The sequence below is a fragment of the Brassica napus genome, chromosome A9 (genome assembly GCF_020379485.1).
Source record: "Brassica napus cultivar Da-Ae chromosome A9, Da-Ae, whole genome shotgun sequence".
NCBI classification, from domain to species: domain Eukaryota; kingdom Viridiplantae; phylum Streptophyta; class Magnoliopsida; order Brassicales; family Brassicaceae; genus Brassica; species Brassica napus.
The window spans coordinates 31596634-31618681 of record NC_063442.1 but is presented as its reverse complement, the minus strand read 5'-3'; the positions used below and the strand labels follow the sequence as shown (position 1 = coordinate 31618681).

General features: G+C 30.5%; 3 protein-coding genes across 3 annotated transcripts; all 3 read right to left on the bottom strand.

Moving 5' to 3' along the window:
* Positions 1-3369: 3369 nt before the first annotated feature.
* On the bottom strand, positions 3370-4091 carry LOC106454791. Its single transcript, XM_013896894.3, has one exon. It carries the CDS (start codon positions 3903-3905, stop codon positions 3456-3458), a length of 450 nt encoding a protein of 149 aa, XP_013752348.1. The 5' UTR covers positions 3906-4091; the 3' UTR covers positions 3370-3455.
* A 3016-nt stretch (positions 4092-7107) lies between these two features.
* LOC106454792 (blue copper protein) lies at positions 7108-8214 on the bottom strand. The gene is made up of 2 exons (XM_013896895.3): positions 8019-8214; positions 7108-7630 (listed from the first exon to the last, which is right to left on the bottom strand). The coding sequence occupies exons 1-2, from the start codon at positions 8161-8163 to the stop codon at positions 7221-7223; spliced, it is 555 nt and encodes a 184-aa protein (XP_013752349.1). The 5' UTR covers positions 8164-8214; the 3' UTR covers positions 7108-7220.
* Positions 8215-13635: 5421 nt separating this feature from the next.
* On the bottom strand, positions 13636-16480 carry LOC106454793 (transcription factor bHLH94). Its single transcript, XM_013896896.3, has 3 exons — positions 15536-16480; positions 14559-14945; positions 13636-13926 (listed from the first exon to the last, which is right to left on the bottom strand). Exons 1-3 carry the CDS (start codon positions 15968-15970, stop codon positions 13843-13845), a joined length of 906 nt encoding a protein of 301 aa, XP_013752350.1. The 5' UTR covers positions 15971-16480; the 3' UTR covers positions 13636-13842.
* Positions 16481-22048: the final 5568 nt, after the last annotated feature.

The window sequence follows — 22048 nt, the reverse complement described above, 5'->3', positions numbered from 1 at the left end:
ATGGAAGAGCAAATTACCTCACCGTCCTGATCCCACCAGGCCACCACGCAAGAATGTAGTTAAAATATGATTGAGCGGCTATGTTCACATATTGTTTTCATATTTCTTCAAAATGAAACTGCTAACCTATTATATTAATATATTAATAGAATCATTTTCGGAATTGTATATTCATGTTATAGGTCTGGAAATATAGCATCTATGTTCGTTTATTGGTATAGAATTGTCAAATTACATTAAAACACACTCCCAATCGTTAAATTACCAATCCAAGTTTTAGGTATCAAATGTTGGAAATTAACAGAAAAAGGAATATGTGTGTATAAGAATAGTTTTCTTAACTTCACTGAAATAGAGCATACAAAGAACATTATATTTATACCAAAGAAAATTAGATGATGAAAACGAGATATTATTAGTGTGTATAGTTGATTTAATACGGTTAAGTGATTGTACCCGGTATAACTATAAACATGTACTAACACTTTAAAGTGTAACGGTCTGTAACAGAATCAGTAACAAAAAATACATTTCCATTTTGATCTTTTTCTCCGAGCTCTCAGCTCTACTAACACGGTATCAGAGCAGTAAGGCTCGAAATCTCACTCGATTCAGTTCTTCGCTTCATTTTCGACTATCCACTATCCAAGAAGTGGATCCCAATACACTGCTACTAACCTGCAATATAGCTATAAATCTTAGAGTGGAGGAAGAATATGCCATACCAGGTAATGCAGTGATTGTTGCTCCTGAGGATGATGCAAGTGGGATTACAAAGTGAAGTTGAATGCATATGGAACTTTGGATTGGTATAAAGCACGATTAGTGGCGAAAGGTTACACGCACCAAGAGGCAGTTGGTTTCGTTGATACTTTCTCTCATGTTGCTAAGATGACCATAATAATTATATTATCAGTGGCAGCTGCAAAGCATTGGAGTCTCAATTAACTTAACATTTCGAATGCGTTTCTCATTGACGATCGTATGACACTTTCTCCGGGTTACACATCAAAAGAAGAGGAAACATTGCCTCCAAGTGCAGTCTTCATACTAAAGAAATCTCTTTATGGCTTAAAGCAGGCTTCAAAGCAATGGTTTCTAAAGTTCAGTTCTACTCTTCTATCAATAGGATTTACCTAGTCTCATACTGATCACACTCTTTTTATCAAGAAATTTAATGGGAAGTACATAGCTGGTCTAGTCTACGTTGATGACATTATCATTGCGAGTAATGATGATAATGAAGTCGATCAAATTAATTAAAGAAATTCTTTGAGAGGTGTTCAAGCTAAGATACCTTGTTCCTATGAAACTCTTCCTTGGTTTGGAGATTGCATTTCTCGCAAAAGGATATATATCTGTTAACGCAAATATGTTCTTGAGTTGCTAGAAGAAACATGAAAAAATGGCATATAAGCCATCATCTATACCAATGGATCTGAGTGTTAAAATCTTTTATGATCCAAAAGAACCACTTATTGATGATCAAAGTGTTTATCGAAGACTGGTTGGATGACTTATATACCTCACAATTACACGTACAGATATAACTTTCTTTGTCAGTTTTCTGCGAATCCACATAGTATTCATCTTCAAGCTGCATACAAAGTGCTTCATTACCTTAAAGGAACTATTGGTCTTAGTTCAAGCTGCATACAAAGTGCTTCTATTCTGCACTCTGATCTGATTCTCAAAACATACACTGATGCAGATTGGAGATCTTGCTTAGATACAAGATGTTCTACATCCGGCTTATGTATGTTTCTTGGTTCAACTCTCATCTCATGGAAATCTAAGAAGCAAGACGTTGTCTCTCATTCCTCAGCTGAATCATAGTATAGAACAATGTCCGTTGCGGTTAAAGGGGTCATTTGGATAGTGAATCTTCTTGGGGAGTTACAGGCCCCACAACCTAAAGTTTTTGGTTTCTTATGTGGCTTTACAACGGCTATATACATTGGTAACAATTTAGTTTTTCACGAAACATGTTGAATTGGATTGTCATCAAGTTTGAGGATTTTGAGTGGTTTGATCAAGACTCTACACGTTGGGATATCTACTCAACTGGCTGATGTTTAAACCAAACCTCTCTTTCCTTCTAAGTTTAATGCACTTGTAAGCAAAATGTCTTTACATTCCATTTACTCGCCATTTTGAAGAGGAATATTAGTGTGTATAGTTTGGTTTCATACAGTCAAGCGATTGTACTCGATATAACTGTAAACGGATACTAACACTATAAAGTGTAACGGCATGTAACAGAATCAATAGCATAAAATACATTTCCATTTCGATTTTCTTCTCCGAGATCTCAGCCACACTAACAGTAACATATATCAACAAAATAAATTGTGTAGTACAGAATAGTCAATAGGATATCTGTTCGTTTTGAGATCGTACGGAGAGAATAGTCGTGACGTCACATGGGAGATAGGAAGAAAGAGAAGAGAGAATGTTCGTGGAAAACGGCTGGGTAGATATCCATCACTACTTCTCAGACATGAACTGACCACTTCAGTTGTACATCTTCTGTTTGTACAACCCACCCACGCATTTCCTCCTAACTCTCTCTTTTAACATTTAGCCACCTACTCCACGTTCTCTTGTCTTCTTATAGTATTATTTTGAACATTATCATTAACTAGTCATTAGTGATTACACGTACTCGTATTAATTACCACAACTCATAGTCAACGTAACAAGCAAGTTTTCATGGCAGATATCGTGAGCTGTGATTAAAGCTTTTAAGAGTCCCAAGGTTACTTTACACATACAGTACTGGATTTCTTGAAATTACCAAATAGCCGTTTTATAATGTACTGTAGATTTGCAAATGATTTACTAGTTTTACAAATATTAAAAGTTTACATTGTTTGGCTAAAGTTTTTACTGAATGCATTTTTCTGAAGATATAGCTTTGATTGGATTACTATTTCGTCGTAAAAGGAATAAATAAAAATTTAATTACATTTCTGTAATATGTATTGTGATGGTACGGCTTAGGCTAGTTAGCAAACCTGGATAGATGATGAAGCACACAACACGTGTCTCTCTCTCTCTCTCTCTCTCTCTCTCTCTCTCTCTCTCTCTCTCTCTCTCTCTCTCTCTCTCTCCAACTGGTCATGTCATGTGCCAACCAATCACAGCTTTAATTTTCATTGGTTTTCTGTATACTAGCTCTCACATGAAGGCCACTGCAAATTAATCACATTCTAAGTAAAATTCAAGAATTAAAAATATAATGTATTCTACATTTCAACGCAATGCACATAGTTCTGACATAGATCTTTCCACTTTGTAATCGACATATATAAATTTAATTATTTGTTAAGAACTTATTTTTGTCAAAAGTTTGTTGAGATCTTCATATGCTAATATCACTCTGTATTTCCGGGATTGAAAAACAAAGTTCAAACAAATAAAAAAAATATAAACCAAAATATGGTAAATAATAATTACAGAAATAATCTAGAGAGGAAATTTTGTTTCTTGGGATGCTTCTTCTTTTTCTTATTAACTACGATCTCACTGTATCGATGTTGCAGAGGAGACAAACAAGAAGATACCGAAGAGTAATAAGAAGAGATAGCCGTCGAAGAATAGTCTGATTCTGATTCTGAAGAAGCCGAGGAACAAGACGATAACGTTTTAGCCACGTTTTTTGAAGAAGACGAGGTCATGTTTGAGCTATAGTCATAGAAATCGAGAGACAACTTGGAGAGGCTCTCATTAAGACAGAGGGAACATATTCCAGGAGATTGTCTGTGCTTGGGATGTTTCTTGCATGAGTAGTTGTTGTCTGAAGAAGACTCTGATCTCTTCAACGTAAGATTCTTGTGTTTAGAATCTGTTGTTGTTCGTAATGATCTTCTGTTTCTGCTGCTGTTGAGGAAAACGTTAGCCATTGTTACTGGTGGTGACCTAATGTGTATTTTTATTTCTTCTTCTTCTCGCCGTCGTCACCTCTATTGTTTGTGTTTATTTATAGAAGCGCTTGCAAGCTGGTTATGATCTCTATATGATGTTTCCGAGATATTTCTTTTTCTATTTATTATTAATATTTTCCTAAAAAGCCAAAAAAACAGTGGTCACTGGTTCATATATTTACCTTATTTTATTCTAATAGTATAATGTACTTTTTGAAGTGGTTAAGCAAAAGACAATCCTACTATATAAAAGGGACTAAATTCAAGGCTTTTGAGACTATCCACCTCAGCCAAAATATTCTCATCTAAAAAGAATTAAAAATAAATATCATTTAGAAAATAATTAACTAACATACAACTTTTGATATTTCTAGAAATTTCAAATTTGTAACTGCTAATTTATTAATAGAATCATATATCTATATTGAATTATGTTATATTTTAATAGTTAGACTTTAAGGATAAATAAATTATTAATTTATAATATATATAATTTATAACATTATATTGTAGTTATAAATAAAGAGAAAATAACCGGGAAGGATGAAGAAGCTCATGTAAAATTATGTAATTAAAATGGTAAAATGGTGAGTATGATGAGGTGAATCTAAGAAAAGGGACTAAATTCAAGGCTTTTGAGACTATCCACCTCAGCCAAAATATTCTCATCTAAAAAGAATTAAAAATAAATATCATTTAGAAAATAATTAACTAACATACAACTTTTGATATTTCTAGAAATTTCAAATTTGTAACTGCTAATTTATTAATAGAATCATATATCTATATTGAATTATGTTATATTTTAATAGTTAGACTTTAAGGGTAAATAAATTATTAATTTATAATATATATAATTTATAACATTATATTGTAGTTATAAATAAAGAGAAAATAACCGGGAAGGATGAAGAAGCTCATGTAAAATTATGTAATTAAAATGGTAAAATGGTGAGTATGATGAGGTGAATCTAAGAAAATTTGTTGTACAAATTATGGTGTTTTATTCGTCCACTATAATGATTTAAAATAAAATATATATTCACATAAATAAGTCAATATTTGTTGTTTTTTTTTTGTAAGATGTTAAGATTATTATTTTCTAAAATGTTACACTGTTGTTTTTAAACAACTTATTACAGCAAGGAAACAAAAACAACCAACAACAACTCAAGGTAAAAAAAGCCTTAAGGAAGTCTTATACAAGAAATATAAAAAGAAGTAGAGAAGATGAGAAAGAAGAACTTACCGGGTAAGAGAGGAGACGGTCACGCATCATACGGTCGAAAGAGGCAAGGATGACTGATGAAGGTGAGGAGACATGACTGAAAGTAGAGCTTGATGACTGGAGTAGCATGTGCATCTACGTTGACGCGAGGTTGATTGATCTAGGCTGCAACAGAGTGTAGATCAGCCGGAGGAGAAATCCAAACTTCAGCAGCAAAAGGCTCTCATATCAAGCGAGAGAAAGAGCACTCAAAGAAGAGATGATGGTGAGTCTCTATTTCCAGATTACAAAGGGCGCACGTTCCTGAGACATTTAATCCCCAACGCCTCAAGCGATCCTTGGTTGGCAGTCTTCTCCGCAAAGCCAGCCATGATATAAACGCATTACGTGGAATATGTTCCTTGAACCAAATATTCTTGTGCCAATATGTATTGTTGATAGTGTTTATATTCTTTTCTGACATTAGTATCCATATTTTTTGATAAACTGATCCAAAGAGATTATTTTGTGGAGCTAACCAAACGAGGATTATAGTGTTTACTTTGGAAAAGGTAATAGGTTGAATGATAGATGACGTGCGTGCCTTTTCACATGGAAATCTGCACATATATTAAAATTATAAGTTTTGAATCATAGAGAAAATATAGTGTATATGACTGAAGTTGGTACATTCCGAAACTAAAGATGGCTGAAATTCTTCTTTGTCAAAATGCATAGATGTGAATCTTATATGAATAGAGTTCTACATTGCTTATAGCAGTGTAATAAACTCCGTGTGTAAAGGAGAAAAAATGTTATATAAGTGAAAACAAAAATTATGATTTTTTTCTTGTGCCTATAGGCTCTTCGCAATTTGAAGAAGAAAGAACATATTGTGTAAAAATCTTTGGCTCGGTCAAATTTTATCCAGTTGTTTACAAAACTGTTGTTATCTGATTCATGTAATTTTTCAGTGTTGATTTAAAAGCCCAAAAAACCTATCTATACTGACTTTTTTATATTTTTTCTGTGATTTGAATTTAAAAAGAGATAAAACTTTCGATAAGTTATGTAAACTCAGAACAAATATTTAGCTTTAGAAAGCATTTACATATTTCAAACTTATAATATATACATATATAATGTTTAAAATTATGCATATAAAACCTGTGTAAAATGTGTCTGAATATGTTTCTCTTCTTTAATGTGTTAATCGTACTATATATAATATTATTTTAAAATTTCAAAAAGTTTATGTCACTATCACATACAAAAAACCATCAATAAAAAATATAATTCTCCATCTACAACAAAAAAATGAAAAATTATTAACATATAAATTTAAATTAAGAAAAACTAACATTGGAAAAACAAGAAGTTAATATAAAAGAAAAAAATTAACAAATAATATTATAAATAAAATAATTTTATAAGACATAATCCGCGCGAAGCGCGGAAAAAATCTCTAGTTAATTTGTAATAAGAAAGAAAATACTGGCTTACACACTATCGACCAAAATACGTGATATATCAGTGTCTTGATCAATCTACGTAGAAACAATTCTTATTTTTTAACCAAACCAACATATCGAAGTCCAGGATGATTTTTGATACGTGTACGAAATTTATAATTTTCAATTTTCTTAGAATGTTAGCAATGGCCAATGTATAAACCAGTAAAAGACCTTAAACCCGAGCTATTTGATCTCTAATCCACAGAAATAGCCTTTAGAAATCCGTCATATGGTCAGTGGTCACCATCTCTTGGTTAAAAACACAACGCAAACGATATTGTTAGTTGTTGCGTTGGTTCGTAAAGAGATCTTGAGTGGTTACAATGTTTATATTTAGATGGACGGTTTAGATGTAGGATAGATCCAGTGGAATCCACCTAATTAGGTGAGACGGTGGATCTGATGCTTTAGGGAGCATCATACTCAGAAGATGCTCAGACACATGACAATCTTGTTATTCTTTTGTGTTTAAATTCGGTATTTTTTTTTAAAATAAAATTAAGACAAACCATGCTACTGCTACATGTATATATCAAGATTCATTTAGGTAACCAACACACATACAACAAATTTTCAACTAAGACAAATCCAAGGCATAAAACAAACGGCCCAAGTCACAATCATAACCCATACTGGAGAAGACACGGCCCAACCACCACAAGGAATAGCCTGTGTGGTTGCGGGAACGTAACCACCACCTCCGGTGAGAGGGGTTGGTGTGGTGGTGCTACCACCTCCGGTTAAAGGGGTAGGCGTGGTGGTGCCACCACCTACATTAGTTGAAGAGGCGACGGTGACTGCTAGCTTCATACCGGTGGAACAATGGCCGGGGATTCCACATATGAAGTAGCGAGGACCAGTGGTCTTCAGATCTATGGTCGTTGTTCCGCTGCTGTCCGATGTAATGGAGTTCCCTAAAGTACAGCTCTTGTAGTCATTCTCGCTCACTTCGTCCACCGTGTGACCCGCACTATAGCTAAACACTGAGTAACACAAATGTTGCAATATCATCAGTGTTGTCCATTACTAATGTGAATCCATATTATATAAACCGGCGGTGTATACTTGTTTTTCAAGTATTTTTAGGTTTACATGTTCATTCGACATAAAGAAAACCACTGTGTCCTCATATTCATTTTATCACCTCAATAAAATGAGCTTATTTCCGGATAAGGATTTATCTTAAGCTTTTGTTTACTAATTAAAATTTCATCTCAATCTAATAAAACATACATACGTAAAAAAGGGTTAAATATATATGAATCAAAATAAGTCTCGAGAGAGTTAAGAAATGAATATACATACGTAAAGAAAAATAGTTAAGTAACTATGATTCCAAAAAAGTCTCGAGGGAGTTAAGAAATGAGTCACCGATGGTATCGCCGACGGAAAGAGTATTTCCGGTGGCAAGCGGAGTGTAGTCGGTGCCAAGGGACCAGTTCACTGTAAGAGTGGCGGATGTGGCCGCTGAAATCAGACAGAATAAGATGAGGACAAGGCAACGAAATGTGCTCATATTGTTTTCTAGTATTTGTTAAAAATAAGGGAATACTATTTTATGACTACCTCATGTAAATTGTGCATATATATAGAGAGAGTGGATATGTTTTGTTGAAGTTAACTTGTCGAATAAGTTTATTACTTCATCGTTTCATAATAGATAAAGTTTTGATTATTTGTACACATATTAAGAAATTATTTTTTCTAAACAAAAAATTATTAAAATATAATTTAAAACTAATTTATTTAATTATAAAGAAAATAATAAAAACACAATTCGTTACACAGTTTTTGATAAAATTAAAGTTACCTAAATATGTGAAAACATCATCTATTGTAAAATAAAAATAATCAGCTAAAATATCTTCTATATTGAAACAGACAAAGTATTACTAACGTTTTGGACTTTTGGACATCCTGGAAAAAGATTTTGTTTCGTCCTCTCCTGTGACTTATTGTATTATTAATCATTACCCAACTCAATTATTTATCAATAAGGTGAGGAGTCTTATAAATTAATTAGTGATGGAAGAAATAATTAAATTTCTGGAATGACTAAATCATCTTGAAACTGATACATTCTCATAAATTAAGTAAGAAAACAAATCCATCAATTAATCTTATAACTAGTCCTATGAAGTCATTAGTATTTTGTACTCAGCTTTAAGGGGAATAACAAGAATATCACACATATTTGGTAGATGATATGAACCAAATGCTGGTGATTTATTGGTTGACGGGTTCAATATAAATATTTTTCTTTGGGATTACGAGTCTTTTTACTACGATTTCAGTTGATCTTTGGCCATTCACAGTTTTTTTTAATAGCAAAAAACCTAAATTTTTAAGGATTTTTCAGTGAATTAATTTGGGTTTTAATCCCTCCAAATAAAAGTAAATAAAATTTAATAGATCATATGTATTGAAAAATCATCAGTTATATGTATATATAACCTACTCATTATTTGCCGGACTTTGGCACTTGGTGGTGCCATATATAACGTTTTCTGTCAGTAAAATTTTATCTAATTAACTAGATGATTCGTCAATTTGAAATTTTATAAAACGAACCTATTAAAAGAGATGCTTTAAGCTTACTCAGACTAGAGTCTACGCTAATGAAAAGGTTGGTTATATGGTAATTAGTCTTTGGGAAATATAAGATCGAGACATCGTAACTAATGATGTGCATTTTTCTTTTCCATCATGATTAACAGACCGTTATATTCTTAAAAACTGTAGAACTTTTTAAGGGTTGAATTTTACCATTGCAGGATCTCAAAATGACAAAATGTAATATATCCAGGTAGGTAACATACTAACACTTCTTCCACCTCAGACTCCTTCAGGACGAACTTCCTCGAGCGGTCGAGCCTATAAGTTGGATACTGACTCAGACGTGCTGCGTGCATGTGCATCAAATGATCAAATACGTATTGATCAGGATAATTCGGAACTTAGTTAAAGGTGAGTCTGTGCTGGCCTGTTGGGTTGTATATCATCATCATTAAAGGACATACTACATTTTATTTGGCAGGCCGGAATAAAGATGGTTTTATTTTGGGAAATTTGGTTTTACTTTTACTTGCGTACTAGGATAAGACCCGCGCCTTGCGCGGGATTAAGTTATTATTTTTATTATATTTTGGAGAATGAAACAATAGTTTGGTTTCATTTGGATTACGGGTGTTCAATCCGAATATCGGGTTGGTTTCGGTTCGGTTCAGTTTTTTTTGGTATTTGGTTAGTAAAATATAACTACTATTCTAAATCCATATTTACTTTGATTTTAGTTTTTCACATACTTTTGAAAGATTTCAACTGGACGACTAAATTGATCAGCCAATCTTATTGCTTTAAATCATTAGTGTTTATATATATATATATATATATATATATATATTATTTAGTTTGAATATTTATTAAATAAAAATTCATATGCGTTATATTTTATGATCATTTGTAACTTATTATAACAAAAAAATAATCTATTGATCACAAAATTTTCAGAGTGGGAATATTCAAATTTCTAATAATATATAGATGTTTTGAAAAATTCAAATATAACATATAAGAAAAAATATAAATGTTTTTATTATATATTTAATATGATTTTTTAATATCTTTCAATAATATAAAATTAAAAAAAAGAACTAAGATACCAAAATTGTTATCAAATATTTATTATTCATAATAATTAATTTTCATATATACGTTAATCATATTAGGTAATTTCGTAGCTTCTAATTAAGGAAAGTGCAAAAAAAATTCTGGTAGATTATTTATCAATTCGATAGTTAGTTTAATAAAAAATATAATGTAAGTCAAGATAGACCAACCTATTTTTCTAAGAATAGTATATTTTATATAGTCATTTATTAAATGAGAATTTATAATCATACAGTTCTATGATCATTCATATCATTTTATAACTCAATATTTAAATCATCGATAACAAAATTTTCAATGTGAAATCTTTAATAAGTTTATAATTTATAAATGTTTTTGAAAATTCATTGAAAGTTTTAATATTAAAATATTTATGTAATCTTATGGTATATAGTATAATCTATATATATATAAATATATATGTTTTATTATTAAATGATATTTTTTACTCATATGGTTTTAAAATAATGTGTATCTTCTTATAATATTAAATAAAAGTTCATATTAATACAATTTTATGATCATTTGTAACTTATTATGACAAAAAAAATAATCTATTGATCACAAAATTTTCAGAGTGGGGATCTTCAAATTTCTAATAATTTATAGACGTTTTGAAAAATTCAAAATATAACATATAAGAAAAATTATAAATGTTTTTATTATATATTTAATGTGATTTTTAAATATATTTTAATAATATAAAATTAAAAAGAACTAAGATACAAAAATTGTTATCAAATATTTATTATTCATTATAATTAATTTTCACATATACGTTAATCATATTAGGTAATTTTGTAGCTTTTATTTAAGGAAAGTGCAAAACATTTTTTGGTACGTTATTTATCAATTCGATAGTTAGTTTAATAAAAAGTGTAATATAAGTTAAGATGGACCAACCTATTTTTCTAGGAATAGTATATTTTGTATAGTTATTTATTAAATAAGAATTTATAATCATACGGTTCTATGATCGTTCATATCGTTTTATAACAAAATATTTAAATCATCGATAACAAAATTTTCAATCTGAAATCTTTAATATGTTTATAATTTATAAATGTTCTTGAAAATTCATTGAAAGTTTTAATATTAAAATATTTATGTAATCTTATGGTATATAGTGTTTAATATATATATATATTTATTTATTTTATTATTAAATGATATTTTTTACTCATATGGTTTTAAAATCATGTGTATCTTCTTATAATAAAAATGTTAAACCATTGATCATTAATTTTTAACATAATAATTTTAATAGTTTTAGTCATTTATTGTCGTTTTTAAAAATTCAAAATATAACATATACAAAAAAATCTAAATTTTATTTTTATAGCTAATTTGATTGTTTAATTTATTTTAATAATATAAAATTAAACAAAAAATGATGGAGGAGATATACATTGTTATCAAATCTTTATTATTAAACTCATTAATTGTCATATATATATTAGTCATTTATGGTAATTCCGTAGGTTTTATTTAAGGAAAGAAAATATCATATCATATCATCATATCATATAGTTTGACCAACTTATATATCTAACAACATATAAAAATCGAATGTGGACCTACTTATTTTTCAATTGAATGTAATTGACTACCTAATTGAGTGCCACCTATGCATTGGGGCCTCTTTTAATTAATACAAAATTGAGGTTACATCTTTTCAAATGTTCCTCAATTAATATATAAGAGATAGAATGCATCTGTGTTGTCAAAGTCCAATACTAAATAACTCTATTCCTAAAAAGGCCCAGTTACTAGGTCCATTAAAACAGTTAATAGTACCGTTTTAAAAAATATAAACACTCAGAGTATCTCTATCCACACTCTATAATTTACACCAAAAATAATAAACAAAAATAAAAATTTACTCTATTTATGAAACAATTTTTTTTATTCACACTCCATTTTCACTTTATTTTTGGAGTAAATTATGGAGTGGGATGGAGATGGTCTTAACAGCTTAAAAGTCTAGAGTATTAACATGTTTTAAATTCTAGCAATTAAATAATCAGATATCTGAATATATCTAGAAAAAATAGAAACAAATCCACATAATGAATATTTGTGGCGTACCCGTTTAGTTTTTTTTTTAAAGTAACCGGTTTAGAGCATTTCCAACCCCACTCTATTTTTCACTCTAAAATATAGTTTAGATTAAGAAATGCTCCAATGGTACTCTATTTCTTACTCTATAATAGAGTGAAAAATAGGTTTACTCCAAATATAGAGTAATTTTTTTTTTTTTTGTTCATCATTCTATTTTCTACTCTAAAATAGAGTACCATTGGAGCAAATTCAAACTCTATTTTAGAGTTAATCTATTTTAGAATAAAAAATAGAGTAAGCCATTGGAGATGATCTTAGTGTTTTATAAGCATTTTAAGTCTAAGAGAGTAGTAGATGAAAATATCATGTATAAATACAACAAACAAACAAAAATAGGATAAAGAGAAAGCTGCAAGATAGTGAATCTAAGCTGAAAACATAAAAAAGCTGCTGAAGAGAACAGTCAGCTATCTTTTGAGTGTTTTCATTTAGATATAATGAAAATCTTTTCACAGAAGTATGAATCATATCTATGGCTTTACTTTTTACTTTTCTAATGATACGTAGCTACTTCTTTGCTTTTTAACCCTAAAAGTGAATATAGGTTCCAAGTCCTTCGATAGATGGGTCTTCTTCATGATAAGACAATGATCATAGTCTCTCTTCTTCCATGAATCCCACGTACCACTGATTTTGTGTCCCAGTTTAACCATAAAACCCCCAAAACATGATTTGCTATTATGATTACTGTATACTGTACAAAATAAGTTTCTTTTCTTTTTGACGCTATCTCTCGAACAAAAATATTGGTTGGACTTTATATTTTGTAAGACGCAAATTTTAGTTTTATTTAGCGCGTTGTTTAACTTAGATAATTATCGCATAACAATTATAAGGTTGAATGGGTTTGTATTATATAGAGTTGTCCATTAATATGGTTCACACCTCGAGGTGAATAGTTTATGCATGTTAAGTCGGCTATGTGATTTTCTATAAAGATGTATTACTTGTCCACTACCACAAGAGAATGTTTTATAAAATTGATTAAAGGGTTAAAGTTGTACTCGCACAATTTCAAAGGTCCAATAAAAGATGAAAACCTTTTTGAATAAAGAGATCCATATATTCATTATTGTTTTAATCAAAATGTCACTTAAAGAACATGGAGAAGAACATAAGCCACGCGTACGCCCAATAGCCAATATTACCAACCTATCGACTTAACCCATGTAATGAAATTATCAACCTTTCTTAGATAATTATATATATATGTGTGTATATATATGGCATATAATAGAGGCCAACGACAACTGATTCATTACAGGAAACAAATGACACTTGCATAAAATAAAGAGAAGCAGTAAAACTACATATACAAGATGAATCTGTAGACTGTGGTTCAGTTATTCGAGATAAATAAAAGGAACAGGGAACATTAAATACTAAGTAAATTAATATTAAATTATTACTCTTCTTGAATTCTCCTTATGATTTGATTCAAAGCTGTTGCAATGTCGTCTACGGTATTCAGTTGGCTCTCTTCTTCGACCTGAATAAACCATTTTTTCTTAATAAAATAAAGTATATAATATAACCAATATTGGAAAAGGTTAAAGCTGACAAAATAAATGTACATTTTATAATAAAAAAACTACATTTTGTTAAGAAACGAGCTTATATGAATGTCTCCTAAGTTTAAAAAAAAAATGAATGTCTCCTAAAACAAGTGGTAGCCTCACTTGGTTATCCGTACTCACTTCATCTACAATCTGATGACTACTACATATCCACACTGCATACACATGCATATATATTGATTCATAGAATCATATTCGTGTTTCGTTTTTAGGTTGGTCCCCTGATTCTTACATTATAAATGCACGATTATGTAACTCAGATTATATTAAAGGATGATTTTGAGTTTGACCCACAACTACTGAAGGCAGCCCTAAGTAACCAAAGAAAGTAAGAATTTTTGCAACCTTCTAAAACCAAGACATAACCATAACTAGTACTAATCCAGTTTCCCCCGACAGTATAAGATTTTTTAAAAGTAAATCAACAGATTGAAACTATATGCACCACTCACCAATTAATCACTCTCTAATATCTCGTGATTGATTAACTAAAAAGCAAACAAAATATTAGAGGTAAAATAAATGATGGAAAATTTATACGTACCTTGACGCTGATGGAGTAGAGAATCGAGTCGTCGAGAGTGGTGACATTGAGATGAAGAAGAGTTAGCCTTAGGCTCTGTATCGAATCTACGAGCTTAAGAAGCTGCCTCGGCTTCTTCTTCGACATTATCTTGATGTTCGCGTGGCCTTCCGCCACCGTCACTTCTATCTCTGCAGGTGAAGATGAGTTTTCCGTTGCTGATGATGATGATTTTGTCGAGTATTGAGGGTAAGTGAAGAATTCTGAGAAGGGGCTCATCAATGAGCTAGTGCTTGTGTCAACTTCATGGGTCGTCGTCGTGGTTCTCCTAGGCTCCATAGATTGTAAGATGTGCTCTAACTCCTTTACGTAGTTAATGGCTCCTCCTACTATCGACGCTTGATCTCCCTTTACCACAGAAAACTCGTTCAGATCGGATATGAATGTGGGTGGTTTTCATCCAGGATTTTAACAAATCTTTGAACGTTAGATAATTACATACCCAAGTATCACGGTAATTGCATATATTACTGGGGGTTTTTTGTTGTTGTATAATTTTATTAAAAAAATTACAATATTCTTAATCATATATACTCTTTTTTTTATTAACCCATATATACTCATTCTAGAAAATTGTTGTCACATAATTTTTTGGTGTTAAATAGTAGTAATAAAGATCGAAATTTGTATATAAACGCATCATCTTTGCATAAATTTACAAGGTAGGCGTTCTTCTTAATAAATCGTATAATAATCCAAATATTCTAAATCATTTCCATAACTTTATTTGTTAAATGATAATGTATATTTCATCTTTTAAAAAGAGTTCTTTTTCTTTGGTTTGAAGAAACCTCAAAATACGCAAAAATATAGTAGTACTGGTACACCAGGGAAGTAAAACAAGGACACACACATCTGAAAGACCTATGAATTATAGTGACCAAATGATAGAAATAGTATATACGTATATGTATGTGAGTAACCAAAGACTAAATTACCCTTTGAGCATATGACGACGGCATTAGAGAACGGAGTACGGCGAGGTACTCATTCATCTGTTTCCGGCGATTTCTCTCGACGGCTATGTGAGTCATTCTCTGGTTCTCGATCTCTTCCTTGTTCTTGTTGCTCCTCGTTCTTCTTCTCTTCCTCCTCGGTTGTATAGGAGGATGATTTTCCATATCAGTGGCGGGAAGATCAAGCTTTTCATCCAACAACGGAATTAAAGGGTACTTATGATGATAGTCTCGCCATTGACGTTCTTCCTCATTTTTTTCCACAAAGCTTTGTTCTTGGCCTAACGTATCAATGTTGTTCTTCGTGTCTTGAGCTACTACCTCTTCTCGATAGGACAAGTCGTAAAACATGAAATCTTTGCAATTAGAGAGGTATCCGGATGTATCTTGCGGGTATACGACAGCGCCTAAAGGCATTTTTCAGCTCGAGATTGTTAAAAAAAATCAATTATATGGAAAGAACGGATTGATAAATCAAGAGAGGGAGAAAGAAGGAAAGGAACAAAATTAAGACAGAAATTGTTTGTCGCTCTCCTTTTTGTCTTGAGGGGGAAATAAAGGCAAAAGGGTTAAGACCCACAAAAAGAAACTAAGCTTGTTATTAGTTATATAAGATTCTTTTTTATATTGATATTAAGAACTCACCGGCACGGAGGAAGATAGATAGGAGAGTGAAAGAGGAAGTACGAAAATCAAACAAAAAGGTTTGTTTATTTTGGGGACTCTTGCATGCGGTTGGTCGATGCAGAGTACCTCTGTGAGACTATATGGTAACTATTAGTATATTATTTTGAAGCTCTCAACAGCTGACCCCAAAAAAGCTCCAAAAATCCAATACGAATATAGATTAAAAAATTTACAAAAAAGATAAACTGAATTTAATGGAACTCTAAGTGATATACAAAGAGCTAGGGTCAATTTATTTATTACCAATTGATTTTTAATTGAAAATTTATAATAAACTTGAATCTGACAAACTATCAGAGTCCAAATCTTAAATACCCTAAATCCCTACTAATATAATCCTTCTGGCCGGATATAAAGGTCATACTTAACCCTTCCAATTGAGTATAACTATCGTATTAAACTCGCTCGACCAAATATATATATATATATATATATATCTTAAAATTCTGAGATTTATAGTCGATAAGAGCCATTATTTGGAGGAGGAATATTAGAGACAAGTATCTCACATCAAGAATTTAAAGAGATCTTAATTAATATATAAAATGTTAGGATCAATCCACTTACTGTCAGCTGGTTTAAAATTGAAAATTTATAAAATTTGACGGGATATCAGAGCCTACTAAACCTGGTTACGAAAAAGGTTTAGAATCGATCATACACGCTCTTATAATTTGGCCCAAAAAGTGGCTTGTGCCCTCCTACCCAAAATGATGGTCTACGCGATAAATGGCTAGAAGAATCATTGGCTGCAACTGGAATGCTAAATTTTGGAATGGAATTGTTTGGAATGCATCATTCCACAGAATTCCAAAAAATATTTACCAGTTACATGAAAAACCTTTTGAAATCAATTCCACATATTCCAAAAATGGAATAAAACTTAAAAACAAATCCTTTGTAAAATCTTTTCCATTTGTTCCATATCAAAAATGATCGTGAATGTGTGGGATGATTGGAATTCCAATTCCAAAACAAATTTTAGTTTTTATTCCATTTTGTTGATCATTCCGATTTTCCCTATTCCACATATAATTATTCCTTTTATTCTATGTATTCCTATTAGGAATAACCAGTTACAGCAATTATTTCGAGGGATCATGTATTTTAGGATTATGTAGAGATTAATAGGCTATGTGCCTTAATCAGTGTGTAAGGGTATAAACTTTCTATTAGGAATAACCAGTTACAGCAATTATTTCGAGGGATCATGTATTTTAGGATTATGTAGAGATTAATAGGCTATGTGCCTTAATCAGTGTGTAAGGGTATAAACTTTCACATTTGATGTTTCAATAGGACATGAGAACTTGAGTCACTCTATTTACCGTATATTAGTTTTAAATTGGAATGAAACTTGACAGAAATTGTAATAATATCAATATGGAAATAACTTTTGCATACAACGATATTTATATATAATAATTAGATTAAAAATGTCCTTACGATGTTAGTTGTTTCAGTTATCCCTAAACGCCATTAGCAGATAATTCTTTTAGTCCTATGTAATTTTAGAATAAACATGATTTATCAATAAATAATCTAGGTGAAGCAGTGAGAAGTGATTTTTAATGTTGTGTGAGTAAGGTGCACTTTTGCTCAAAAAAAAAAAGAGTAAGGTGCAAAAGTGCGAGTAAGAGAAGATGCATATATATATAGTAACCGTAACTAAACTTTTATGTCTTTTCATATCGAGTATCGACCATCAGGAGGTGAAATCTATTAAATTGATACTAGACTAAAATATATATACAAATGGTGATGGCAGAAACTTGAAAAATTATTGCCAATGAAAAATCAATGACTAATTCTTGATTGGTATGATAATTGATTATCTCTGCAAAAAAACTCGTGGTGGCATAATAGTGGTTGAATCTCCTGTACTCAGCTTATTGATGATGGGCTCTTGGCTAAATCGTTTTTTGAGGGCAGTTTTTATAATCCCTAAAGTAGCCTTTGTAACCTTTCCGGCTTTTTTGTACAGTTAGTTGTCAGCACTAACTGATCTGTCTGAGAACAGAGCTGTAATCGGATTTTTAAGTAATGAAAAGGTAATTAAAACAAATATTGCAGAGAAGGCCATAAAAACATAATATCCTCTTTCAATATACATATACTGATGCACACAAATTAGAGGAACTTTTTAGATGTTTGTTTCAAACTGCAGTCATCCCTTGCCTTACAATAAGATCTAGCAATTGTATACCTTGTCCAACAATTCTTTAAGCTTTCTTCTTGCTACTTTAAAGTTTGAACTTGTTTAACACATTTTTTTTTTGGGTAAAATGTTTAACACATTTTTTTGTGGTCAAAATGTTAAGATTTATAACCAGTTTTCAATTTTACAGAGTTGTGGAATGCTACTTATTACAAGAAGAATGCTTTCGGATTATGTTTCAAAATCAATAGATTTGTAGTGAAAAAGAACTTGAAAATTCAAAATATGGTAGAACCTCATTAATAGCAAACATCAGTTCGTTAGTATTGTTGATGTTAGTGGGTAGTTTGTTGATAAACGGTAAATCAATCATTTGGACAAATAAGTTTAAGCATTCTAGTATTTATTATGTGTTTATGTATATGCTTTTCTATCATTTCTAAATATTTTAAGCATATGTTTGTTTTCTCACTATTTTATTTAAGAATTTATGTTACTATGTACTTTGGACTTTGGTAATTATATCGTCAATTAATTTTGAGTTTTTCACATTTTATACCAATTTGTTGGTCTTTAGTCCTACCAGAAAACTTTACATTACCCTCCAACTCCGCGAATTAAATCCACTAATCAGCCTAAATTACTAATTAGAAACATAAATGGATATATATATATATATATATATATATAGCCTTACAACTTGGCACCTGTGATAGTATACCGGTCTACAAGACCATATAGAAGCTTTTATTTGCAGGATTTAAGTCATCGGATTATTTATTAAGAGCATGATTAATGGAGAATTTTAAGATGAAATTCTTAACGGAATATAAAAACCTATTTCTTAACTTTTAACTAAAAAAGAACTAGTTCTTAAATATCTTATTTAAGAGCCGGTTTTTAGCTCTTTTAGTTAAAAATTAAGAGACAGTTTCTTATATTCCGATAAGAATCCTACCCTAAGAACTCTCCATTAATCATCCTCTAACACTCCTGCTAGATATAACTTGAACAACATATTTTTTCTCCATACTTATAAAAATAAATTGCATAGTATTTGGTTAAACTTACAAAATCGTAAATTCTACTGTATATTAGATAATAAAGTAGATATCAGAAATAAGATTTATTTCGCCGGTCGATACGCTTAATGTCAGGTTTAACAAATTTGTTTCATGATGATATATACATATTCGGGATATCACTTGGCGTGTAAGAAAATGACTAGCTCAAGTTATGTATTTAAAAAATCTTCATTATCGAAAGCAAAAAACTATCTATTTAAAATTAGATGGCATCTTTTGATTTTTCTTATTAATCACTGGGAATATATAATACTAGTTATAATTCATTTTTAATATAAATTAAATTTGAAGAATAAGATAGATATGTGACTAGCTAGGGCTGCGTTTTGTAATCAAACTGGTCGGACAAATCTAAACCAGCTTGGCCCCCAAAGTAATCTGATGTGAACGTAAAACTTCAGGACCAAATTTCATGATGATACAAAGAATCTTCTTGGATGCACTTGATATAAAATTTAAGCTGTAGTAATCTTGTCTTCTTTGAATCCGTGTACCTAATGCTATTCATATATCATCAAAACAACTAATTATCTAAATATTTAATTGGTTAAATTATCATCTTAAATACCTAAAATCTGTTTCGATCAATCATTCCAATCTGCTTATAATAAATCACTTATATTTTCTTTATCAAACAAATAGTATTTAGTATTTTTTATTCATCATATAAGAGTTTTTTTTTGCTGTAGACTTTTAAAGTTAAGTTCATTTGAGGAAAAAGGTAAAATAAAATAAGAGGAAAAGCTAGAGCATACGTCCAGAAGAGTCCATGTGACTTCACAAGCTTCTCTTTTTTTGTCTCTCAGGTATTTTCCCAAGAACATAGCTTATAATTTTCCAATGGGCTTGTTTTCTCATGTCATCCTCCGAATCATTCCCCCTATCAATTATCAAAATCAATCTGATTAATTATATGCATATGTGCATTTTATGTATATAATACTCAGCAGAACGAAACTAAATAGTCATAGAATCGCAAACAAACAAAAATTTAGTGAGTAATTAAATAACATATATATATATATATATATATATATAAAGTTCTTACACTTTCAATTTATGAACACATGGATATAAGGTTATTCTTTAGACTTCATTTGAATATTCGAAAAAATAGTTTATTTGTAAGCTACATTTTTTTTTTAAGATAAGTTTGGGTTTTTTCATAAATCTGAGATACTTTCGAGTTAGTAAAAGAAAGTAATTTCAATATGTTAAAATAGATGTTTCAGACTCCATTTTTTGTTAATGACGATAGATGCTTCGTATTACTCTGCGAACAGATTTTATGTATAGTTAGGTTATTGTAAAATTTCTCTGCAAACTTTGTGTGACTAACTGGCTATTGACTGTATTAGTGTACATATGCATACAGACTAGCCATATTATTTTTTTTGTTCTAAATCAAATTATTTTACTGTACCTATCTAGAGTGCTCAAATTTAGAGGTAATATAATAGTCGACAAAAAAAAAGATGTAATATAATATACATATTAACCCAATATTCTCTTCCTTTATTATTTGATTAGATAATCGCTGTTGATGCTTCTCCATTTGAGGATATTTTTAATATATGGTATGAGTCAATTTCATATTTAGATGTTACAGGATTTTCTTGATTGTTCAATGTATTTCCGGGATCTTTGGTTTAGTAATATTTTCTTGTCTACGTATAGCTTAATTAGTATAGGTTGCTTTATTGATGTCAAGAATTCTTACTCTATATACTAAATTAGTTGCATTATTTAAAGGGTTTATTTGCCAAATAACCAAAAAAATAGAAAATTAGATTTTGAAAAAAAAGAGTAGAGAAAGATAAGAAGAGAAAGTAATAGAAAAAGAATAGTTGTAGTTAGTTAGTGTTTTTATGTTTTTTTTTTCTTTTTGTTGTATATAGGATGCAATTTTCTTTATTTAAACCAACCGTTTTTTATTTATATATTAAATTATCTTATGCTGACAAAAAAATTTTATCTTATATTCTTTCCATTTCACAAAATCTCGTTTTATATTAGTTCTTTAAAAGTATCTTTCAAGTTTTTATGTAAAACTTATATTCGGAAATATCTAAAAGTATAAATTTAATACTAATAAAATGTAAAATAAATAGAAAGCTCAAGACTCAACTTTTCCCTACAACCTGCAAATTTAGTAATTAGCAAAATCCAACGTGTATTTTCATTTTGGAACTAGACGTGTTATTTATTTTCTATACAGAAAATCAAGGAAACTGAGAATACAGTAGTTTTACTGTGGCGCAACACGTTGCAGGTTATTGGTTGTCGTTTGTATTCAGACACACACTCTTCTATAGTTCTCATCTCAGTTCTATTTATTTAGAAATGATTTAATATGTAGAACATAAACTCTGTATTTGTAATTTCATTTCGGTAAAGAAAAATGTGATTGTTTAACATGTGTTTAGTAAATGAAATGATTATGTGGACCGTGATGCTCTGTTCTGCCCACAACTCGGTCGTATTGTGACAACTCTTTTCGCCTTAGTGAAGAATTCATGATTTGCTTACTACTGTTGTTGTCAGTAGTCTCTCATATTTCTTCTC